At 44.6% G+C, this 25,980-nt stretch overlaps 1 protein-coding gene across 1 annotated transcript in view; it reads left to right on the forward strand.

Annotated features, from left to right (window-relative positions):
• The first annotated feature begins 974 nt into the window (after positions 1-974).
• FER1L6 (fer-1 like family member 6) overlaps positions 975-25,980 on the forward strand; it is a 120,965-nt gene continuing 95,959 nt past the window's right edge. Inside the window, exons 1-10 of the mRNA XM_043601705.1 lie at positions 975-1,054; positions 5,064-5,184; positions 7,890-7,944; positions 8,026-8,157; positions 11,916-11,978; positions 15,468-15,546; positions 17,027-17,183; positions 17,776-17,962; positions 19,629-19,821; positions 21,336-21,688. Coding sequence (XP_043457640.1) covers positions 979-1,054; positions 5,064-5,184; positions 7,890-7,944; positions 8,026-8,157; positions 11,916-11,978; positions 15,468-15,546; positions 17,027-17,183; positions 17,776-17,962; positions 19,629-19,821; positions 21,336-21,688 — 1,416 coding nt within the window. The 5' untranslated portion in view covers positions 975-978. The remainder of the gene's footprint in view (positions 1,055-5,063; positions 5,185-7,889; positions 7,945-8,025; positions 8,158-11,915; positions 11,979-15,467; positions 15,547-17,026; positions 17,184-17,775; positions 17,963-19,628; positions 19,822-21,335; positions 21,689-25,980) is intronic.

The raw sequence follows: 25,980 nt of genomic DNA on the forward strand, positions 1-25,980 counted from the left end.
TGCAGGATGTTCCCTGGGAGGCTTTGCTGCTCTCCCCTCCCTTCTCCTTTCTGCCCTTTTTCTTCCTTCTCTGTCCTCTGGGGGGGCCAGCTCACCAGCCTGCCTGACTCAGGGCCAGGACTTCCCTCTGAACTGGGTCCATCGTTGTACTGTCCTGTGTTCGGTCCCCCTCAACTCCAGAAAGGGCTCTCTCAGGAGGAGTGTCCAGAATGCTTCTATTGTATGTTAAGATGGAGAAGCAGGGCTCTTTCCTGGGATAGAGGGAGGCCCCAAGTAGCTTCCGCTCACAGCTAATAATGACAGTAATAATAGAAGCTAATATTCCAGGCACACACCATCAGTGTCAGCTGAGCTGTGCACTTGTGGTGGGACCTCACAGGGTCTTGACCTTGGAAATAGTATGGGAGCGTGGCTCTGGAGAATATGTTCACTCTGCTCAGGGAAACCTGTTCAGGCCGCCCACTGGCTCTAGTCTGGGTTCTGAAATCAGACAGACCTGGGTTTGGGTAGCTTTGATGCTCAGAGCTGTGTGACCTTAGAAATACTACCTACCCTCTCTGGGCCTTGGCTCTTCATCTGTAAGATGGGTGAGAGGGGGGTTGCTGTGTTGGCTAAGTGATGTCATTCATTTTTGAGTGCCGGGTACAGGGAAGTGAGGAGAAATGGTGAAATACCAGCCGGTGGTGTTAGTATTCATATTCTGCGTCATTTAAGTTCTAGGTGGACCTCATGATTTCTGGTGAGGTTTCATGGTTTCTGCAAATGTAGAGCTGTCTGAAGAGCTTGTTGGTTCTTCCTGACTTGTCTTTTGATCCTCATCCACCAGGGTGAAAGAGGAGAAGAGGAGGCTGGTCGGCTTCCAGGAAAACCCTGTGTGTGTGTGTGTGTGTGTGTGTGTGTTTTCTCCTAATATGTCTGAATGACTTGAAGTTACTGTTACAATGTTGTTTAGTTTTTCTTCTTCTTTTCAGAAAGGGGATGTTTGGGCTCAAGCTGAAGAAGAAGAAGAAGAAAGCAGAGAAGGGGTTAACCCTAGCCAATAAGGCTGCTCAAGGTGAGGCTTTTGGGGGTGGGGGGAAATGCACTACCCTGGCATTGGGAGCCTACAGGTCTCATAGAGTTGACACCTCCTTGGCTGAGAATGGAGCTGTCCCTCCGTGGAAGCGTGGAAGCCAGGTGGGGGGTGTGCTACCTGCTGGGTCTTCAGGCCCTGCTGGTCACAGGTGCAATCCACCCCAGTGCTGCTGGTCACCTGGTCATTGGGCCCAACAGGGGTGGGGCGGACACCTGCTGGGCCATGGAAGGGGACCCCAAGGAGAGGCGGTGACAAGGTCCAAGCTCCTGCTTCTCTTCTCATTTGCTCTGTAGCCCAGGATAAGCCACTGCGCAGCTCTGATTCTGTTTCTTCCTTTGTCAAGCGGGCACGATGTGGGTTGCTGGGCTGACCTCACACACCATGGGGAGGATCCAGTGAGATTTCAAAAATAAGAGTGAGGACAGCAGCTGCTACGGGGGAGGCTCTGCATTTATGGTCTCATTTGACCCTGCCATCATCTTACCAGTGGGTGTTGTTATCCCAGGTTTACAAATGAGGTTGCAGAGATGCAGAGAGAGTAAGTAAAGTATGGGAAGGACAGCGGCAGAAATTGCAGGGCCTAGTGGAAAATAAGAATGCAAAGCCCTTGCTAAGAAATTAAGAGTTTGTGGATGGCAATAGCACAGTGCTGAGCTCAGTGTGACAAGGTCCTTCGGATCACAGGACCCTATGTGGAGGCACAGACCCCGCAAGCCTCTCAGGCTGGGAGCCCAGAACCAGGAAGCAGTGGCGTTGGGATGCACGTCCTGGCTGTCGGACTTTTCGCCCTCAGAATGGGCGGCTTGCTTCTTCGAAAGAACAAATAAATCCCCAAGTTACAGTGTGAACCATACGTACCGGTGGGGCCAGGCCTGGCATCAGGTAGACACACGTTTGTTGAGTCAAATAGGATTAACTGCTTCCGATGGACAGGTGGTCTTCCGGAGACTTCTGCTGAGTGGCCCTGACAACACCCAGCGTGAGGCTAGCTTTCTGGAACATTTACGAGCCCAAATGGTGCAGTGGGTCTGCTGTGTCTTCACCCCTCTCGTCTCCTTGGAGGGACCCATTGGGATGGGATGGGAGAGGCATTTTAAGTGGGGACAGGACTTAAAGCTTAACGAAATACTTGTCTGTTCAGTCAAATTGAAGGTATCAGGGAGTAGGTAGAAAAGGCTTTTAGGTCTTTCCTGGTGTCTTTGAAATTGTGGTCCTGGGGCACAAGGTTGAATGAGACAGTCCCTTACTTTCACGATGTTACGAAAAATAATATTTATGACACATTTAACAAGTCCCTGCTGCTTTTTATTTGACATGCATCATTCATGACTCTGAAATGTAGGTTCTTTTGCTCCTATTTTACAATAGAGGTTCAGAGAGGGTGAGTGCTTGCCCAAAGTCACACAGCCAATAAGTGGAGAAGCCAGCTCCTGAGCCTAGGTCAATCTTATACACGGGCCTGGGTTTTCCTATTCCATGGGTCAGCCTCCAGTTAGGAGCCTATAATGACCACGTAGGGAAGGAAAGAACAAGGTGGTGGAGATTTAGGGCAGTCAACCTCAGGCATTTCAGAGAAGCTGGCTCCTATGGCTCATTCTAATTAGAGTTGTCAGCCCAGAAAGCAAACAGGGCAGAGAAGAATCAGACCCTTCCTAGAAAGTAAATAGCATTCATCCTGCTGACTAGGGGCTTGCCCTGTGGGAGACTGACAAAACAAAGTCCATAGAACTGAGTACACTTTGGTCTTTCCTTTTGGGCCTATCCTGGAAAGTTAGGCTCTTCTGGATGTAGCATTTGGAGATTCTCAGAGTCAGTGGGTCTCAGGTCTGTGTATTTGAGGCATAGTGGCTATATCTTAATTTCATAAAATTCCAGTGATCCTAACCCATCCTTTAACTAGTTATCCGACAGAGTTTTTGAGTACCTCCCATGATCTTCCATTCATGCATTTACTCAAGAAAGACTAATGGAAGTTCCACTGAGTGTTGGGTCCTGTGCTAGATTCTATTCTATATGATGGTGAACATCGGATAGATTAGAGAGGGGCTAGCCCTGTGTAGGACTCTTCCGTTTGTCTTTCCAAATCAATTCTCCACCTGTCCTCAGCCCCAGGAGGCTGACCTGTATTGATGCACAGCCCAGGTCCCTTTCCCGATGGGGCGCCCCAGCAGGAAGTTTGAAGGACGGAGGAGTGTGAGCTCAGGATTCATGGTTGGATGTGCCCCTCAACGAAGGGGATGGTGGCTGCTCTTTATAGGGAAGCCAGCTGGACCTGACTTCCTCTCCTTCCAGGTTCTGGTAACTGCTCTCCTCATTTTGGGGTCTTCCAAACAGATACAGTGTGGCTGCTCTGAGCCTCAGGTAGCTGCACAACCCTTTGTGATTTTCCTGTACCCACACCCGTGTAAATTACCAAGTCCTCAGATCATTCTGTTCTGGGGGCACCCTCTGTTACCTATTGGGACCTGAGGAGGTACCTGAATTTCAAGTTGAGAAAAGTGCTATAAAGAACATAGAAAAAAAAGCATCTCTGTGGGGTGGGTAACATTGGCCTTGCCTCGCTTTATAGATGAGGACAGCAGAGCAGAGAGAAGATCCTCAAGTTAGGGTGTGGCAGGGCTGGGATTTCCACCCAACCTTTGGGGCCAGGGTTTTGAACTACACCATGCAGAGTCTCTTAGTGCATGAGAGTATTCCACACTGTCTGTTTTTTACCAAAAACCTGGCTGAGAGGTGGTTCCTCAGCTTTGCTACACCTTAGAATCACCTGGGGTCCGTGTGGGGCGGTGCACCTGGGTGGCTCAGCTCAGGTCATGATCTCGTTTGTGAGTTTGAGCCCTGCTGCAGGCTCCGAAGTGGCAGTGTGGAGCCTGCTTGGGATTCTCTGTCTCTCTCTCTCTCTCAAAATAAATAAACAAACTTTAAAAAGAAAAGGAATCACCTGGGGATTTAAAACATCTTGACATCCAGGTGATATCCCAGATAAATTAAATCAGAATCCCACAGTGGGGGAAGAGATCTAAAGAATATGTTTACTATCTATTCATTTAAATTTTCTAGACACTTGTGCATTCATTTCCTGTGGCTGCTGTAACAAATTACCACAAACTGGGTGTGTTAAAATAACCCACATTAATTTTCTCATAGTAATGGAGGCTGGAAATCAGTATCACTGGGTGGAAATAAAAATATTGGCAGGGCCCCATCCCCTGGGGAGTATCTGATTCCTGCCTCTAGTGTTCTTCTGATGGTTATGATGGGCATCTGTCCCACCTCTGCCTGTGATTACATTGCATTCTTCTGTTCCCTGCCTCCCTCTTGTAAGGATATATATTATTGCATTAGGACCCACCTGTATAATCTAGGATAATCTCCTCATCTCAAAATCCTTCATTTAATCACATCTGCAAAGACCCTTTTTCCAAGTAACATTTACAGGTTCTGGAGACTAGGACTCGATATCTTTGGGGACTATGATTCAACCTAGGGCACCTTTCTACTCAAAATTGGCCCTCAGACAGCAGGAACAGATCTACATGGGACATTGCTATTGGAAATGCAGAATCTTGGGCTCCACCCCAGACCTGCTGAATCAGAATCTGCATTTTAACAGCTTCCCAGGTGATTCTTATGCACATTAAATTTTACTGATGAGGTTCAGAGGGAATAAATTACTTGTCTGAAATTCCACTGTGGCAAGGTCATGACTTGAAAGCATGTTTTTGAATTCATACCAGTTTTCTTTCCATAATACCATGCATATAAATCTACTCTTTTTTGGAAATAAAAGACGAATTTACTGTTTAGAAAAGTTAAGGTATGTGCCTGTCTTTTCTGCCAGTAAAATGTTAAGTTGCACGCTGGCAGGGACTGTCTGAATGTCTTCACGTACCCCTTATGGTGATTAGCATAAGGCTGGACGGTTGAGGCTCAGATCACCACTGTGGATCATATTTGACAGAGTTTTCTTCCTTGTTTGCTTCTCTAGATGGCCAGGATGAAGCAGAAGCGTCACAGGAGGGGCCTTCACACCAGGAAGGACTGGGAGGAGATTTAATTTATGGTCATGCATCTGTGACCCCTGTCCCTGCCGCTCCTCCAAAGAGAAGGTACAGTGCTGGTGCAGGCAGTCAGCACACATTTACTGGGCACCTCCATGTGCAGGAACCCCTGCAGGCTCTGGGAAACAGAGAATAATAACTGATCACTGGTCACAAGGCGCCAAAGGTCTAAGGCAGGAAGACAAGAGGTCTGTATGTATTCAGTTTCCTCCACGGCAGTGCTGGCGTCCTGATACTGGTCAGCCTTCAGCAAGCCAGGGTCCCACCTTGACCAACTTCTGCTCTTAAATCCCCTGAGTTAAGGTCTCATAATTCAGCAATGACAGCAACAACAGGAGGCAGACTCAGGAGCTGTCCCTCACCTGCTCTTTAATTCATCAAGGTGCCAGGTGTCTTAGCTCTGTGTTTGTCCCAAATGTTTGTACTACCCGACAAAAAGTCAGGACAAACTGGCCTTCGTGCCTGTGATTTGCTCTATCAGTTAGCAATTGATGTGTAACACTCCAAAACTCAGAGGCTTAGTAAAAAATGTGTTGCTCCTTAGGAGTCTGTGGGCTTCTTGGTTAGTTTTACTGGCTCTAGACGGATACACATCCACACTCATGTGTGTGCGTGTGGTCATTTGGTAGCTCTGCTGATTTTAGTTTGAGTGTTGGCTGGTAATAGGCTGGTCTAAGATTGCTTCATCTGGGACCACCGAGCTCCCCTCGATATGGCATTAGATCCTCCAGCAGGCTAGTCTGATCTTGGTCTGATGGTGGTGATGGCAGAGTTCCGGGAGAAGGAGTATGAGTACATAAGGTCTTTTGAGCCCAGGCTTGGAATCAGCATGAGTCATTTCTGCTGCATTCTATTAGCCAGTGCAAGTCTCGAGTCCAGCCCATGTCAGAATGAGGGACAAGTCAGAAGGCAAAGAGCATTGTTCCAAGGAAGCTAATACCTGGGGCTATCAATGCCTTCAGTCTACCATATTTGTTTATGTCTATTTCTTACTCATGGTAATTCCTCATGCCATCCCTTCTTTGTCCACTCAGAATTCTTATTGTCAATAAAGCAAATTAGTGCTTCCCTGTATGGCAGACTGAGTTGTTATTACTGGGCCCTACAGGATGGCACACAGTAGATATGTGGGTAGAGGGGGTTGGGAAACAGCTGGAAATCAGAGATGGTGATAGCTGAGAGGATGACTCTTTAAAGGAGACATGAAGTTTGTATGCACATACTCACTGCGGTATCTCCTTCCCCCTTTACTGCACCATGACAACCATGGCCCCCTAAGCTCCCTGACTCAGGATTTCAATTACTTTGAAATATCCTTGAAGGGATCTCTTGCCATTTATTTCACCAGAATAACAGCACCGCATGGAGGAGGGCAGGAGAAAAAGAAACAGGGAGTAGACTTTTCCTTTTTCCCTGGTCAGTGCATTCTCCATCAGTTGAAATTCTACCCACCAGATAATGCTCATTGACATCCAACCTCTGCAGTGAATTCTTCGTTGCTTACCTGGGCTCTCGGGAACTTCTTTCTTCTCTGAACTCCTATCACGTTTTTTTTTTTTTTCTACAACACATTTTACACTTAAGAGTTTTTTCTTGCCGTGCTTTGGTCCTCTCTCCCTTGGATAGATTGCTAGCTCTGTAACGGCCAGGATGATGGCTCATTCATCTGTTTTTTTTTCTCTGAGACCAGCACAGAGCTTTCCCACAGTAAATGATCAATGCGAATTTGCCATTTTATTAATGAACATACATACCTTTTGCTATGTACTCTTCCCTACATACATTATCTCCTTTCAGCCTCAGAACAACACTACATGGTAGGAATTATTATGTCCATTTTCAGGTGAGGAAATTAAGGGTAACTTCACAAAGTTGGGAAAAATAAATATTTTAATTCAGATCAGTCTGAGTCTAAAGCTTTGGGATTTTTACTAGCCTTCTTTGTTCTCTACTGGACTCAGTTGTAATCGGCGGAAATGGAATGAAGTCAAATGCAAGATGGTATTGTTGGAAAGCAGGAGAATAAAATCCAATAGGAACTCAAGCTCAGTTCATTTCCCACCCGTTGCTGCCTTGGTGACCACAGGGATCCGTCACCTCTTTCTACTGTTATCCAATCTCTAAATGCCCAGGTGTTGTGCATCTGTTTCTAATTCCTTACGACAGTCCAGATAAATGAAATCCCCTGGAATGTGAAATCTCACTGGCTTGGCATCTGGGTTGCTCCTTCCGATTTTCTCTTTTACCAGTTCTTTCAAAAGCAATCACAAAACTCAGGATTCTTTTACCTACTATAAATGGCAAAGGGGTCCTGTGGATAGGATTGGACAGGAAATAAGGGAGATCTTTATGCAGACCCAGCTGTGCTACTGACTTGCTGAGGCATCTGAGTTTCTCATTTTGTAAAACCAAAAATAAATGATACTGATGATCATATGCACAATAAGAGTTGACACTTATTCTCACCAAGCACTGGGTTAAACCTCTACATGCATTATATCATTTAATTGTAGCCATTATCTCATGCGGTAAGTGCTATTATTAGCTTCATTTTTAAGATGGAGTAACTGAGTCAGAGAGAGGTTGAGTCACTTGTTCATTTACATTTTGTCTCTTCCAGAGATGGAGAGAGAATATGTGATACAGTATAAGTAAAAGCACTTAGAAGTACCTGGGAAAATATTATCAAGGCTTATGGATCCCAAGTATGTTCTTATTTAATGAAACAAATACGTTAAACTTTCTTTTAATAGATCAAAACTGTCGGCTAAGATCCATGATGGGGAGATCAGATCCCAAAACTATCAAGTAAGTGACAGTCTGTCCTGTGTCTTCTCGTGTGAATGAACAGCAAGGTCCAGAGTGCATATCTGCTACTTTGTGTTGTAGATTGCCATCACCATCATTGAGGCCCGCCAGCTGGTGGGTGAGAACATTGATCCAGTTGTGATCATTGAGGTTGGGGATGAGAAGAAGCAGAGCACCGTGAAGGAAGGAACCAACAGCCCATTTTACAATGAAGTAAGTCACGGAGGTCACCAGTATCCTCTCCACCAACACTCCCTGCACTGCCATCTGGGGTATTCTTTAGCCAAATAGAAAAACTGTGTCCCTCCTCACTGCTTCCCACCACTCATCTAAGCCCTGGAAAATTCTCTGAGCTCCTTGCAGACAGCCCCATAGAGTTTTCACAAAAAGAGCATGGAAAGGAGAGGTGAGGAATTCCCACTGATTTTAAATTCATTGCTGTGTTTTCGAAATACCCCATTTTCTTGTCTCTTTTTTTAAAATTTATTCTTATATCTTATATGATGATCTTCATTCACTATAAGGTCTGGTTTTACATTCAGTAAATGTATTGAGTGTTGGTTGTAAAGAAGATAAACATTCTTTTTCATGAAAGAGACCCTAGAAATTTAATTATTAATTTTGAAATAGACATGTTGCATCGGAAAGTAAAATAGTCATATTTTTCCAAGCAGTGCAGAAATTGTGGACATCAAAGAGCGGAAAGCATCAAAGAGAGACAGGAGGCTTCTAAGTATTCTACACACTGAATTATTTATTTATTTGTTTATTTAATTTTATTTTTTTTTTCAACGTTTATTTATTTTTGGGACAGAGAGAGACAGAGCATGAATGGGGGAGGGGCAGAGAGAGAGGGAGACACAGAATCGGAAACAGGCTCCAGGCTCTGAGCCATCAGCCCAGAGCCCGACGCGGGGCTCGAACTCATGGACCGCGAGATCGTGACCTGGCTGAAGTCGGACGCTTAACCGACTGCGCCACGCAGGCGCCCCTGAATAATTTTTTTTTAATAAAAAGATTACACAGCAAAAGAAGTGGTAAAATATACAGAGTATAAAATGATATATGATGAAGAATATGCATCCCTCTGATCTTTGATCCCTTAACCCCCTTCCTCCTGCCCTAGAGGCAGCCATCCTCACCAGGCATTTGTGTACCCTTCCAGAGATATCCCAGGCATGGATGCGAGTACAAATAAATATTATAACCAAATGGTAGCATTCTGTCCACACTGTCCTGGACCTTGATCTTTTCACAAAGCAATGTATTTTAGATGATATTAGAGGTAATATCAAGACATATAGTTCAGTCTCATTTTCCCCTCATTGGTGTAGTTTCCCATTGCATTGATACACCATAATTTTCTAAACCAGTCAATCTCTCATTGATGGATATTAATTTTTTTCATCTTTCGGCTACTACTTACACTCACATTAATATGGCATAACTGGGGCAAAGAATATGCGTATTAAGAATTTTGAGGGGCGCCTGGGTGGCTCAGTCGGTTAAGCGTCCGACTTCGACTCAGGTCCTGATCTCACGGTCCGTGAGTTCGAGCCCCGCGTCGGGCTCTGTGCTGACAGCTCAGAGCCTGGAGCCTGTTTCAGATTCTGTGTCTCCCTCTCTCTCTGCCCCTCCCCTATTCATGCTCTGTCTCTCTCTGTCTCAAAAATAAATAAACGTTAAAAAAAAAAAAAAAGAATTTTGATATCACAAAATTGCCCTCAAAGAGGTAATAATTTATACTCCAACTAACAGTGCACAAGAGTGCCTATTTCCCCATAGTCATTTTGACACCACGAATTACGAAAAAAATGCAGCGAACTCTTGATTATTTCCCTAATGGGAATAGTAATTGAAAAGGGAGACCGTTGGTAATGAAATCAACAGAAAATGGGCAAATCGGATTTGAGCTGTTAACTGCTTTCCTTGTCATCCATCACTCTGTCTCTAAGCCTTTTACCATGAGTTATTTCCTTCCTGTTCTACCCCCAACTCCATAACAACTTTTAGCATGGATGGGACATGAAATAATGTGTATGAAAATGCTTTAAAACTGCAAAGCTCTACAGGTTTGTTAAATGCTGTAATTAGTATTTTCTTTATGCATACAAGTCCTGGATCTAAATTACATTAAGTTGGGACCAAGTGCAATCAGTAGACACTCAAGTAAAAATATAGAAGTTGAAGTAAAAACTTTTGGTACAGTTGAACTAAAAACCTTTGTTACAGCTTTTGCCTCTAATTTTCAAGCCAAAGGCCACCAGATGTTGAAGGAACCAGTTAATAGTGGCTAGGGAATATTTTCCGGCTATAAAAATGTGTGTGGCTCAAAGGTCTAGGGAACCTGTGTGAGGCAATTGAGTTTGAAATGTGAAATGCAGCAGAAAGCAATAAACATTGGAACTAATTTATTGGTCCAAGGAACCCACAGCATCTCATACATCAAAATGAGAAATTTCATCTGAGTTTTCCACATAAAAGAAATTCTGAACAATAAAACTCTTTAAAAGTTTCATATGTATATACACACATATGTGTATATATATATATATATGAAAAACTTCCTGAAATGTCATATGTATTTTCCCATTTTCTTAAACAGAAGACATGGAATGTAATGTGACCTGTCATTGATATCTAAGGACCACCATTTTGAAGGTCTCTTATTATGGCGTGTGATGGCATTTTTCACTTTCCACATTTTGGTTTTTCTGTTTTGCCCTGTAAAAGCAGGCTGTGAGCAGAGAGCTCTCCCATTCCTACTACTGTCCTGTCCATCTCTAAGGCCCTTGTGTTATTTCTCCACAACGAAGCTCAAAAACATATAAAAAGCAACTTTCTGGCCCTGCCTCCCTCACCCCAACTAGTCCCCCAAAAGACACAACCCACAATGAGACACCATCCCAGTGTTCTAAATCTTAGGAGAATACAACTTCACATTTGGGAGGTGCTCGGTGAAGTTCAAACAGTGAAATATCTAGTACTTGAACCCCTTGTGTGATACCTTCTGGAGAAATAAGCCGAGCTCTCAGGTCCATCAATAACCAGCTGTCTGAATCTAGGCATGTCTTTTAAATCCTTTGGGCTTCAGTCTTCCTTTGTCTGTAGAATATAGAGACTGGTCTAATTTCTTCGACTCTGAAATTTAACCACTTTTTTGGGACGCCTGGGTGGCTCAGTCGGTTCAGCATCTGACTCTCAATTTTGGCTCAGGTCATGGTCTCACAGTTCGTGAGTTCAAGCCCTGCGTCGAGCTCTGCACTGATATGTCTGTCTCCCTCTCTTTCTGCCCCTCTCCTGCTCTCTCCCTCTCTCTAAAATAAATAAACGTTAGAAAAAATAAAATTCAAACACTTTCTTAAAATTAGAAGTCTTCCTTGTCCATAATTTCTTTTCATACTCTTCCTGGTCAATCTTGGGAATATCACAGCAATGTTTGAAACTGCAAAATCCTGAGGAAATTAGATTTTAATCAAGTTCACCCCAAATTAAAACCACATTGAGATATGATTTTTTATCCATCATTATTAATAGGCAAAAAATTTAAGAGAATTGATGATATAAAGGGTTTGCAGGGTTCTGGAGAAATGGTATTTTTGTATGCTGGCAGTGAGAATATAAAATGGCTTGGCCCCTTTGGAAAGAAATTTCACACTATCTATTAGAAATTCACATGCACATAAGCTATGACCCAACAATTCCACTTTTCATGTCCATTTTAGAGGAAAAATCACCTATATCCTGGGCAAGTGTGGGGTGAGAGCATTTTTTTTTTGCATTTGAAAACAAATTAAAAAGAATTTAGGTGACCTTAAATAGGAGATGACCAATCAACTGATGGTATATTCATGCCACTGACGACCATGCAGCAATTGGTTAGAATGATAGAAATCTACAACTACTCCAGTAATAAGGTTTTTAGATGCAAGTCTGGAATTTATGGTCAAAATGAATTTTATGTTTCATAGTACTTTGTCTTCGACTTCATTGGACCCCAAGTGCATCTTTTTGACAAGATCATCAAAATCTCAGTAAGTGTATCATTGGTGATGGAGGGGCGGGGTGATGGAAAAGATTGTAGGCATTGGGAACTCTCTAGAACAGCTCAGCCTGTGTAGGGGTGAATAGGTTTGGGAGGGGTGAGTGTGGGTTGGTGAGTTCCAAACCAACAGGATAGAACATGAAATAACTAGTGTGGAGGAATTTGGGAAGGAAAACCTCTTCAAGGAAATCTGTGCTTCCTGGAAACAAGCTATAAGCTATGCTGAAGCCATCATGAATTGAATTGTGGAGTTTACTAATGTGGGAATGTGAAATACATGCTTCAACGGCCATCTTTACGATTGCCATTTTGAGTTGATTTCTTTCTTTTTATGAAATGAAATGTGAGTGTCTCTTTCCTGGGATGATATCCACACTAATGCTAATTAATCACAGCACTCCCCACATGTAGTTGGTAATAAATAGAGAAGTAGGAAAAAGCATCAGGAAGGAACCACATATATCAGTGATGCTGGATCAGAGAATGTGATTTGGAGCAAGTGGTTGCCATTAGGCTTCTTCATAGCTGCCTGAGAGTAGACTTTAGGACCTGCTCATGTGGGGTCGTGTCTGCTGCATAGACCCTTCCTCAGCCCTGCGGAGTGAAGCCCTGAGGCAGAATGACCTGCCTCCACAGATCATGTCTAAACAGCAGAGATAGAGAAGATTCTTGGTCTAGCCAACGATGCCTTACGAAGGTGGTCCACCACACGGAGGGCATGAATGGGAAGGGAAGGTGCCCGTGCCGAAGCCGTACTCACCCAAATGAGAGAGCATGGGGGCCAGACGGAACTCATGCCAACCTCATGCCACTCACTGAAGAGACAGAGAGACCAGCGGGTGGCAGACTGCATCTATCTCGCCCCTCTGAGAAATCACTACTTCTCCCAAGAAGAGGGTAGCATGGTTATGCATCCCTGAGAGAGGCGGGGTGGGTGGGACAAAGGTTAGTGCTCTCCTCCTAGTGGTTCCAAAAGGACAGACCCCGTACTTTATGTGACAATGCAAGAAGTGTGGAGAATGGGGAAATGTTTTCCTCCAGTGACACCAACTCTAATCAGAATTTTAAGATGGCAAAAATTGTCTCAGAGACTTCCTTGCCTGTCCTTGTCACCCACATATTCTATTCTATTCTATTCTATTCTATTCCATTCTATTTGTATCACACCATATATTTGATATTATATATATGCACAGTATTATATGTATAACATATATAAATACTGCATTAAGTCTTAGGTAATAGTGGAATTATTATATTCTCTTTCTCAGGGGCACTTGAAGAATGTGACTCTTGAAGAATGAAAAGTTGTCAAGAGCCAAACATTCTTAATGTGAATTTCAGGCATGAGGACAAGTGTTGCAGAAGATATTTCAGGACCCGGGGCACGGCCTAAGACTTTGTTACATTGCATAGCTCAGGCGACCATCTGTGAGATGGGCAGTGTAGGTGGGTCCTAAGGAACTGTCTACATTTCAGACAAACAGTGACTAGCTAGATTTTTATACCGTAGCATAGATAAGGGTCATGACTGTCTGTAGGACAGTGGATTTTTAGACCGAGGACCAAAGCTAGTATTGCCTATCTTTGTTCCTCTAGCTTGGAAGAAGAGAATACTTTGGGCTCCCTGGATGACCCTTAGGGACAGACACCAAAGATTTTACAGGGAAAACTCCCTTGGAGGGGAGTGTTTAATACAAGTTTTTGGCTAGTCCATGAACTAAAAGTCAATGTGCCCCAACAACATTGAACACGGGGGACGAAGGAGGGAGTGCAGTAAGCAGGGGCTATTGGGATGGCCAGGCTGTGACAGACCTTGGTGGTGCTAAAGACCATCTTCCCTTGACAAGTGGCCCCTGGCATGCAAGGCCCCAGCAGTCTGTGTGTGCCACTCCCTGAAGTCCTGGTAATCTAATGCTTGACCACACCAGGCTTCCCTGGCCCTAAGCCTGGGTGGATGGATGATTTGAAGAGGCCTCCTGTGTTATTTAAAGACGCTTTAAACAGGCTCTTGCTTCCCATCATCCCATCAAGCCCACAGGGACCCAGATGCCTTTGACCTGACAAGAGAGCCTGAGTCAGGCTTGTGTTCTTGCTTGGGCCTTTGGGAAGCCACATTAGCAACTGTAAGCATAGGAGGTTTGGAGTGAGCTTTGTATGCATGGCCTTAAATAACTCCTCCCCTGGAGCCCAGCTGTCTTCCCTTCCCCTCAGTTATCTTAACTCGCTTGTAAAGTTTGGGCCAGGGAGCAAGGGTGGAAAGAGAGATGGGAAGGGCTGTCATTTCTTCATTTCCTGAAGTCCATTGAATTGATTTATTCTTATTGCCTCTGCCAAAGGGAGCTTAGAAACCACAAAAGTCTCCTATTCATATACATCATTCAGTCAGTGAATCATTCATTAATTCACCGAATGTTTATTGAACACGTATGATGAACAAGGCCATGCATGTGGTGGGTAGGAGAAAGTAGGAAACTGTCTTTGATTTATGAAACTCAGAATGTCATAGAAGGAAGCCCAGAGGCCATCTAGTCTAACTAGTAGGAATCCCTCTCACCACCTCCATGACATGGGGTTTTGGTGCACTGCGTGGTTATAGCCAGTGATGGGAGGTCACTATCTCCAGAAAAACCTATTCATTGCCAGAAAGTTCTGTTATAGAAGCCGTCCTTATAGTGAGCTGAGTCTCTCCTTCTGTGACTTGGAAACCACATGGGGAACTTACTCCGTATTATAGATGGCAGGATTTTCAAGATTGGAAAACATTTAAGTTACCGTTACCCCTTCTCCACACCCCCAGTTTTCTCTTTTCTGAGTTGAAGGTTCAATTGCTCCTGCTTCTTCAGTAGTTTCCCATTCAGTGTGCCTCCTGGACCCGGTACCAGCTCTGCTGCTTTCCTTTAGAACTTCTGCATCTTGATAGCACTGCATTACAGTGTGTTGCTGTAACCAGCCAGGTACCCTGCTGACTTCTGATCAGATAAAATATTGAGGATGACCACCTCCCTTGTTCTGACTATTGTACTTCTCAAAGCAATATGTGATGAGTTCTCCAAGCAAGCTGTGAGCAGAGTGTTATGGAAGTTTAGGGGAGAAAGAGGACTTTCAGCTGAGGGGGATCAGGGAGGGCTGCTTGGAGGAGGTAATATTTGCTCTAGACATTGCAGGATGCGTAGAGTTTCAAAAGGCAGAGATGGGTTGTACTAGAGCTTACTTTGGCTCAAAAAAATACTTTTCAAGACAGTGAGATTTGTTAGCTGTCCTAGCTGAAAACCTGCCAGGAGGAACAGGTACAGGTGAGATAACTTCTGGATGCCCTTTTCACTTGATGACCAAATGTCATTGTGCTCCAGATGAGTGAAGGTCAGACAAGCGTCAAGGTCTAGAATCCTCGCTGAGGTATCACGGACCCATTTCACAGATTTATCCTCAAAGAGAAATCTAGTGCGGCCGGACTCACTGCTCCATCTCTCCTCAGGTCTTTCACCACAAGCTGATAGGAAGCATACTGATCGGTTCCTTCAAAGTAGACCTGGGGACTGTGTACAACCAACCTGGTAAGAAAGCGTTGCTTCCCCATCTCTCCCTTACTCATCTCCAGTTTACCACACCTGGAGGTCAACTCATTCATTTGCCCGTCCACTGACCCATTCATTGAACAGTATGACACTGACCCATTCATTCAACAGTATCAACACCAATTACACAATCGGAGCAACACCTGGCTCTTTTCCTCAAAGTTCACAGTCTAATTGCAAAATTGTCTTTTATGTCCATATTTCTGAACAGTTCTCCCGCCAACAAATTCGATCTCATTTACTGCTGTGCGGCAGACACAGGAAAGGTGACACACAGGAGTTCCACATTTGGACTCTGGAGCCAGATGGCATAGCTTCAACTTTTTTTTTAATGTTTATTCATTTTTGGGAGACAGAGAAGGAGCGTGAGCAGGGGAGGGACAGAGAGAGAGAAAGAGAGGGAGACACAGAACCTGAAGCAGGCTTCAGGCTCTGAGCTGTCAGCACAGAGCCTGATGCGGGGCTCAAATCCACCAACTGCGAGATCATGATCTGAGCCAAGGTCGAACGCTTAAATGACTGAGCCACGTTGGCACCCCTGTGGAGCCAGATGGCTTGGCTTCAAATTCCACCCTGCTGTTTCTGGTTGTGCAACCTTGGGCAAATGACTTGACTTCTCTGCACCTCAGTTTTCTCAACTGAGAAAATGAAGATAAAAATAGTGCCTCCTTTCTGGGGTTGTTGCATGCCATATAAAGATTTGCTATGATAATTCTTATCCCTGATTTATAGAAAGTGAAACTCAGAGAAGGCAGGTAATTTGTCCAAGGTCGGGAGTGGATAAGTAATGGGGCCATCAACAAATACAGATCTTTTCTTATGAGACCCCTTCTCTTCAAAAGTAGTTGCAACTCACATGAGCCCAGGGGGCCAGGCCTTGGGAGTGCAGTGGGTTAATATGTTAAGGGGTGCTTCAGGCTGTGGGGAACAGGAGGGCTCACAACCCACAGTGGCTACTCAGCTTCTTTACCACCTGCTGACATGTGGAAATGTGCATTCTGTATTGGCAGATCTAACGGTTTTTTTCAGATAAGCCAGAAGTCTAGATTTTGTAAGAGATTTTAAAGTTTGGATTGACAGTGTAGGCCAAACAAAAAGATCCATGAGTCACATTTACAGCCTGTGAAATAGTACTGACTTCTCTACTCCATTCATGTCCTGTCATAGCCGTTCATAGCCTGTCAAAGCTAGGAACCTGTCCAGGCAATTAGCACTGGGTTGGAGGCTTTCCAAATACCTGTGGCAGGTTGGAGAGAAAGACAGAGAAGAAGGTGGGAACAAAAGGAGAGGAGGGAAGGAGGGGAGGAGCGGAAGGAGGCAGCACGAGGCTGGGGAATACCCTGATGAGCTGCCCCCTCCAGGGAATAGAGCTTGGGAGGCCTTGCGTGTGGGATGGAACTGGCTGCACCTGCTGGGTCCAGCCGTGCAGGGTATCTGAGCTGTCAGGACGCTTTTACAGGTCATCAGTTCTGTGACAAGTGGGCCCTGCTCACAGACCCTGGCGACATCAGGACGGGCATGAAGGGGTACCTGAAGTGTGACATCAGCGTGACTGGGAGAGGCGACATCTTAAAGACCAACCCCAAAACCTCCGATGCCGAGGAGCAAATAGAAAAGTGAGGCGGGTCCATCCAGGGCCACTCAAGACAAATGAACGATATGCCCAAAGTTGATCTGTCTTTCCCCTCCCTCCCTCCCTTTCCTGGTGGGTACATGAGAATTGCCAAATTCGTGCCTTGTCCACCTGGGATTCTACTCTCTCAGAGGCACCAAGATGTGTCTTATCAGCAGTGCCACTAGCCTTTGGGAGATCAGCTTCTAGGACAAGGACAGCCTGTCTCCCCATAGAGATAAACTGTTCTTGAGTTTTTCCTATTTATCTGGATTTGGTTGATTTTTCTTTGAAGGAATTATACTTTCAACCACTGGTTTATGAAATGGGAAGACTTAATGCACTTCTTTTAAGGTGCAGTGTGGAAGATGGTGTTTACTCTATAATTCGAGGACTGGAATAAGTTTGCATTCACTGTTTTCATATCCTTTGCTGCCACTTACACCACAAAGAAAACTCGTTTTAGCGATGAATCCTGATCTTTTCAGTATTTTCTCCTATATCAGGATCCTTCTTTCTACGTCCAGATTGCTTCCACTTTTTCTGTTCTTTCAAGTGAGAGAGCTTTTTATTTTTTGTTTTTGTTCCCCCTCAAGGAACCTCTTGATCCCTCAAGGGTTTCCATCAGAGAGACCCTGGGCCAGATTCTATGTGAGACTCTACAAAGCAGAGGGGTTGCCTAAAATGAACTCCAGCATCATGGCGAACGTCACCAAAGCATTTGTGGGTGACAATAAGGACCTTGTGGACCCCTTCGTGGAGGTCTCCTTTGCTGGGCAGATGGTAAGGAAACATCGTCACCAACAACGGCAAACCCAGGCCAGAACTCCACTCTTTCCCCAGGACATTTCTAGTCAAATGAAATTAAGTTAAAATAAAAATTAGGAAGTGCCCTGCAGGAGAAAGCTTGTCACAAAAGGCATTGAATCACGTGGCAGGTAAGTGGGAGGGTGACCCACTTACTCTCTATTTGAGATCATAGAGAGGAACTATGGGGTATTATGGTTTAGGGCCTAGGCAGACAGACCTCCTTCCTCACCTCTGGCTACTTCTTCGAGCTGTTACCCAGGCTCTGTAGCATTGCCATCTGCCTCCCAACCTGCTTCCCGGGCTTCCCGAGTAGTCCTTGTCCTCTGTAAGCCTGGACATCTCTGTTCTCTGTTGTTCCCTACTCAAGAGCCATTGGAAGTACCAGGGCCTAAGCACATGGTCACAGCTTAATCCTTGTTGGCTGGACGTTGAAGCTTCAGCTGGCACATATGGTGTCTCTATCCTTACAATATATGCTACCCTAACCCTCCTCTTGGCAGGGTGAACACTGGAGTATTTTTTACCTGAACCCCTTGACAGTCCTATAGAACGTCGCCTCCATTTTTATGACAAGGAAACTGAGGTCCAGATGGGGGAAGTGCACAAAGCCCTTATAAAAGCCTTTTTATAAGACACAAACTCAGGGTCTAACTATATCTGCTGCATTCCTAGAGATGCATGGAACAAGTTATGTTCATAACATGCATGTTGGCTTGATCTTGTAATCTTGTGATTACAAGGACTTCCCAGAGGCCAGGACCCACCATTACTCCCTTTGTCCCTGATGCCTGGCATGGTGTCTGGTGCGGGGTAGGATGTCAGCACAGTATTCCTCCCTTATCTGTGGTTTTGCTTTCTGTGGTTTCAGTTACCCATGGTCTACCATGGCCTGAAATTATTAAATGGAAAATTCCAGAAATAAATGATCAATGAGTTTTAAATTGCATAGTGTTCCAAATAGCGTGTTGAAATTTCGTGCTATCCTGCCCCATCCTACCCAGATGTGAATCATCCCTTTGTCCGGTGTATCCACACTGTCTATTGTTGGTCACTTAAGTAGCTGGCCACGTTATCAGGTCCACTGTGGTGTTACGGCAGTACTTGAGGTCAAATAGCCTTATATTACTTAATAATGGCCTTTGGATGCAGGAACAGTGATCCTGGCAATTCGGATACACCAAAGAGAAGCTATAAAGTGTTTAAGCGAAAGTTGAAAGTTCTTGACTTAATACTAAAAGGAAAGAAATCGTACGCTGAAGTTGCTAAGATCTATGTTAAACTTTTATTAGGGTATATTGTTTTAATTGTTCTATTTTATTACCAGTTATTGTTGGCAATCCCTTACCGTGCCTTATTTATAAATTAAACTTTATCATAGGTACGTACATAAAGGAAAAAGAGTGCATCTCAGGTTCTGTCTGTGGGTTCAGGCATCCACCGGTGTCTTGGAATCCATTCCCCTGTGGGTAAGGGGAGGCTACTGTAATGTTCCTGGGTACAACATATTTCCATGGGTATCGGGTGGAAGCAGGTTCATTATGTCTGGCAACTTGGTTTGCCAGTTGGCTTGAAGTCAGGTCAGGTCAGTGACATCTTTCATTTCCTTCAACAGCTCACATCCTGCTCGCTTTGTTTTTAGGGGCGAACTACAGTGCAGAAGAACTGTGCTGATCCTGTGTGGCACGAACAGGTGGTCTTCAAGGAAATGTTCCCTCCTTTGTGTCGGAGGGTAAAACTCCAGGTGTGGGATGAAGGCAGCGTGAATGATGTCGCACTGGCCACCCATTTCATCGACCTGAAGAAAATCTCCAGTGAACAGGACGGAGATAGAGGTAAAGCCTCATCTGTCTGACTTGGAAATGAGGCCACAAAATAATTGGTTTGAAGCCCTCGTCCTTAAAACAAGAGGATTGGAGCAGGCGGCGTGGTAGGCACTTGTAAGCTCTGTGTGGTTTGTGGTGTGGGTTTAGGGCAGTAGGTCGAGCCGGGCTGTGGGAGCCAGGAGGCTTGGTCCTGGTCCCAGGTCTCCACGAACATTGCTGTGTGGCCTTGAGGAGTCACTCCCTCTCTTTGGGCCTTAGGTATCTTAAATGAAAAATGAAGGGTTTAGATTAGATCAGATGTTGACAGGCTATGGTCCATGGGCCACATCCAGCCTGCCAAATATCTTTGTATGGCTCACAAGCTAAGAATGGTCTTAACGTGTTTAAATGGTCCCAAAATACCATGCCCCCAGCTCAGTAATAGGAGCGCATGGTCAGAAGTATTGCAGGAAGGTGCTGCTGACTGTGCATTGAGAAAGCCAGGGAGGGAATAGAGAGTCCCAGCTAATCCATCAGTCAGGAGAAAGGACTTCTACTCTTTATTTACAAAACCTAAATGAGCCGGTGATAACTTTCTAAATATCTCCCCAAACCCCTCCATACTTAAAATCCCAAGGCAATCTTTCTCTGCATTACAAATCTGTGTTAATTGATAAATATACTTATGCACATATATGTCTGTGTATGTGTATATATGCACGTATATACGGAAGGCTTAGCTTAAGCAGAAGACAAGGTTTACATGGTTTTTTTTTTTTTTGCCAGTCACAGTGTGACACCATAGAAGAGCCTCAATAAATACCCATTGTTTAAGTCTCCATATCCTGGAAGGGTTTGCCACGGGATTGTTTTATGCAGAACACACACCCCACCCACCTTCAGAATTTCTCAACTCGACGTTAACATGTTTTACTCCAACTTTCCAGGAACATCTTGATGGTATTCAAAGACAGGTATAAAAGTGTTTTCAAAATTAGACATCAGGGGCCATAAAATCTTTTTATCCCTTTTAACACAATATCTCTGCTTCTTAAAATTGACCCTCCTTTGGGATAAAATCTCTCTCTCTCTGCCTGATTCCTCTCCATGCCTCATCAGCCTGTTTTATTTGTTCTTGAAACGCAAGGTGAATCTCTTTCTTAGCACTTACGGATATTTACTGTTTAATACTCCTTTCTGCTCTGTTCTCCGCTGGGCTCTGTGTTTAGCACCCACACAGTGCCCGGCACATGTTAGGAGTCAATAAATATTAGATGAGTGAATGAACCGACAGCGATGCATGTGGGCATTCATAGTATCATTACAGCTGTGAACAGGTTTAAACATGTGCATGCAAGGACTAGAAAGAAATACAGCAAATATAGCAAAATGGCAATTGTGGCTCTTTGGGGGATGGGATATTCTATAAATATTTTCTCTTGTTTTTTCTGTATATTTTACATTCTACACAGGCATGCACAATGTTCATAAAGCAAGAAATAATCAACTTGCTTTACCGGGCAACTAAAGCTTGGTTTTTGTAGGCTTTCTACCGACCTTTGGACCTGCCTGGATTAACCTGTATGGCTCACCCAGGAACCACAGTCTGATGGATGACTACCAGGAACTGAATGAAGGCTTTGGAGAAGGTGTGTCGTTCAGGGGCAGAATCTTGGTGGAAATTGCTGTGGAGATCCTCTCAGGAGGGGCACAGGAATCTAAGTTTTCCAAGGCATTCAAGGAGCTCAAGTCGTCTTCTAAGGACAAAGACTCCAAGTCTTCCAAAGGCTCCAGTAAAGACAAGGATGATAAGACCGATGGTGGAAAATCCCAGCAGGCTTCAGACAAGACCAACTCAACAGAGGTCGAGGTGGAAACTTTCGATGCACCCCCTGAGGTAGGTCTGAGCACTGCCCTTGTGAGGTGGAGCCCAGAGTGGAAGCATCACCGGCCAACTGTTCCCATGGGCTCCCAAAGGCACGTGCAGGTCTCCTTCTGCAATCCGCTGCCTCTTCCTGACACGTCCCAGTCATCTGCTCATGATAAGTTCCTCCAGTGTCCCCCCAACACACAGATTCCAATGGGAACCAAAAGAAAGGGAAATAAAAGTGTTCTAGGAGACCTGGTGGAAGTAGGTGGTGGGGGGATGGACTGAGCTCCACACATGGCCTCATTTTGTTTAGTTTGTTAGAATAGCATATGCTCTGGTTGTGAGGCATTGTGGGACAGGGAATGAAGAAGAGGAAGAGTGGGTGACAAGTTGGGATACAAGAACTTGAGAAACCTATTGCCCTGCCCAAGCCTGGGCGGGGGGGGGGGGGGGGGTGGTGGTGGGCGGGAATCACAATTCAAAGGAATGCTTATTTCTGTGTATTACTCAATATTAAGCATGTTAGCATTTTTCCAGCCTGCTTCTGTATGATGCGAAAGAGATCTGGGTCACCAAGATGAATACTAACTGTGAATATCCCCTCAACTGTTTAGATTAGTAAGAGTAATTTTTGGTTAAGCAAATGAAGGAACTTGTGTTTTGTTAGTAGCAGAAGTGAGTAGATTCCAGCTCTCAACTTGGATGATCTACCTCTGGGGGTGTATCTCTCAGGTCAACCAGACACTCACTTTGGGAGGGGAAGAGAGGTGATGGCTGGTCTGGGTCAGCTTAGCCCTGGTAGAGCCGCTTATTTTTACTGCTGGGATCCAATACATCTTAAGATACAGTGTGGGGGAGAGGTTGGAGCCCAGAGTTGGAAATCTTGGAGATTGGTTCTATTCATGGCTCTGATAGTAGCACCTCTCAATGTTTCAGTTTTCTCATCACCACAATGCGGTAGTAATAGTCTCTCTGTGATAGTCATCTCCTGGGGGTAAATGAGGGAATGCCTGTAAAATGGTCAGCAGGGTTCTTTGCGCATACACGGTAGGCAGGCAATACATTTGCTGTTGCTGTGACCAGTGTTTCTATGGTTTGTTCCCACTACAAGTGGGCAGCTATTTAGAGCTCTCTACCCTGTTGTTTGGACTTACTTTGGGTATTTCGTGGACCTCTCCTGCTCTCCCTTATGAACTTGTATATTGGGAAATATTCTTTGTAAATGTGTACTGTCAGTTTGTTGTGGTTAAGATTGACATTGCCTTGATGTGATTGTATTTATGTGTATTTTTTCAGAATATATGGCAACTTTGGAAATGACATTTTTTGGACTTGGCCAGAAACCGTGGGTACCTTAAGTAGCCACCCATGCCAATATCCCCTGTATCTGACTCCGTGGCAATCTTTCCTACTGTTGAGAGACTGGCCATTCTTTTCTAAATAGAAATTGCCAAGTAGGAAGGGCCTAATAGAAGATTTTCTCAACTCAAGTCAATATCTTGAAGATATTTTGCTAATACCATCTGAAAAAAAATTCTAGCTGAAAGCAAGGGCATCTGGGAATTCTCATAGAGTCTACATTTTCTACAAGGCCAAGGGCCCATCTTGGCTGTTGTGTAGAAGGAGGTAGGGAAGAGAAATTCAGGTCTCATTCAAACCCTTACTTTTCCTTCCTTCTCTTTTCATCTTTGCTTCTTGTTTGTGGTCAGTTTCTTGCTGGGTTTATTAGTTATCTTTCACTATATAACAATCACCCCCAAATTTAGCAACTTAAAACAAACATTTATTTTCTCTGCGGATGAGGAATTTGGGAATACCTTAACTTGGTGGTTCTGGCTCTGAATTTTTCATGAGGTTTCAATCAAGATGTTGGCAGGGGCTGCAGTCATCTGACAGCTTGACTGGAGCTGTAGGATCTACTTCCAAGATGGCGCACTCACGTGGCTGTTGGCAGGAGGACTTGGTTCCTTGTTGGCTGTTGGCAGGAGGCCTCAGTTCCTCACCACATGGACCCTTCATTAAGTGCTTAGTGTCTTCATGGCAGCTGGCTTCCCCTTGAGTGGAGCAGGTGATCCAAGAGGCAGCAAGGCAGAAACTTCGATGTCTTTTATGACAAAATCCATAGAAGCCACACACTGATATGTATGACACATTCTAATTGTTAGAAATGAGTCACTTAAGCCCAGCCCACAGGGGAATTAGGGAGGTGAATTGGGCTCTATCTTTGAGGGGAGGATTTTCCAAGAATTTGTGGACATATTTTAAAACTACAATACTGGGTTTCTACCTTCCTCAGAGCCTCAATAGCCCAGTGCTCACCTTACCAACATGGTGAGGTCACCTTCTTATATCATCTTGTTTAGCTCACCAGGGTCCTGAGCTCTTCTCTCCCTTGCTGCAGCCACGCTCTCATTGCATACCTGGACAAATGCGATCCCATGATTCTGGTTTTTCCAACGTACCCCTCATCACTATCATCAAAGCTTATCTCCCTATGCCAAGCTTTCACAGAGCATAGCTAATCTAACAGATGACGTGCTCATTTTTTTTTAATTGTGTAAACACGTACTGAGTAGCTTCTTGTTTAAACATCATCCTCAATATTGGTAGGAATACATGTAGAGTCTGACTCCATGGAAATTATGATACAGAAGGGGAGGTAAGATATACAAAATAAATGTACAGGAAATAAAAAGTGATATGTGCAATAATGCGCTACAGGTAAAGTGCTGTTATTTCCTGGAGTGAATGAAGTATAATAATTAAAATGCTGGGTTCCCAAGCAAGACAGCTGGACTTTAGATGTGGCCGAGTGGCGCAGCCTCTGGAGAAACATTGCCTCTGAATCTTCGGGCAAGTGGCTTGAGCTCCTTCTGCTTATTTCCGATAATAACCTCCACTTCATAGGCTCATAGTGAGGATTTAATGATTTAACATATGCAAAGTTCTAAGAACACAGCCTGGCACGTAGTTAAGTGCTCAATAAATATTAGGCATATTTGGTAACTTTGAGCAGGTATTTTAACCTTTCAGACTGCATTGTCTTCCTATTTACGCAAGTAGAATAAAAGCATCTCCCTCTTAGGGTGGTTATGAGAATTACATGAGATAGTAGGTAAAAGTCTTAATTTGACTTAACCACATTTGACCCGTAATAAGAGCCCAGTAAACATGACCGTCATCATTTTTCCAGCTCAGGAATCAAGGTATGCTTCCAAAAGAAAGGACCGTTTGAGTTAGACCTGGAAGGATGGTTGGATTAAGAGATGAATTCTGTCTGTCGACGTACCATGAGTACCATTTTTTGTGGCGTTTGCGTGTATAGGCTTTATACAAGGTGCTCCATGTGGATGGTCTCATTTCTGCCTCTGTAGGTCCTATGACAAAGTTGGTTTCACAGACAGGGAAAATGACACCTAGGCAGTGGACATGACTTGCCTGAAGTCAACCAGCTAGGAAGGAAGTAGCAGGGTTGGGATTTGAAGAAGGGTTTATCTGGCTAAGGAGGCTGCCATCCCTTTTCCAGTCTACATGGCTTACGTTCCCACCGGGTCTCCAAATCCTTTTTAACCTCCTCCCAGAGGGTAAACTTGGCCCCAGGAAGGTGAGATATGTGGCTCTATTATAACCAGTGGATACAATGGCAGCAGGTGGGAGGGGTGTGTGCTTTGTGACTAAGATCCAACATGGGGCCCCCACCCTGTCCAACATTTTCTGGTCAGTAGAAACATTTCCTCCTAAGCCCAACAGCAAGGAGGCTCCTGTGTGAAGGAAGGATCACCCTTTGAGACCTGTTGGCTCTCTGTGGGACAGGGTTCAGGGCTCTTGACTGAATGGGGCTCTTCAGCTCTAAAGCCACAACTGCTTCTTTTCCTTGGATGAACCTTATTGGTTTTTCCATGGAACGTAACAAATCCAGCTGCGAAACCAGGAAGCCCAGACTGTACGACACTATATCCAGCCTCTTTGCTCAGAAACGTGATGCTGTGTCTTAGCTACATCTGCTCCCTGAACCATCAACTTGTTCCGCATCAACAGGGGTCCTCTCCAGACAGTGTGGTTACCTTGGCATGGCTCCTGTTTTGTGACCTGTCATGGTCCTCTCTTCCACAGTGTAGGCTCCTTGAGGGCAGTCTTGGTGGAGACCAGACCTCAAATCTTGGCTGGCTTTAACTTGCTGTGTGACCTGGGAAAGCCCCTTAGTCCCTCTGAGCTTTAGTTTATTTGGATAGAAGGCAGTTGGATCAGATGAACTCTAAAGCCCTTTTCAGTGGAAAAGCAGCTGTGATCCCGGGACTGAGCACCCTCATGCCAGGAAT

The sequence above is a fragment of the Prionailurus bengalensis genome, chromosome F2 (assembly GCF_016509475.1).
Source record: "Prionailurus bengalensis isolate Pbe53 chromosome F2, Fcat_Pben_1.1_paternal_pri, whole genome shotgun sequence".
NCBI lineage: Eukaryota > Metazoa > Chordata > Mammalia > Carnivora > Felidae > Prionailurus > Prionailurus bengalensis.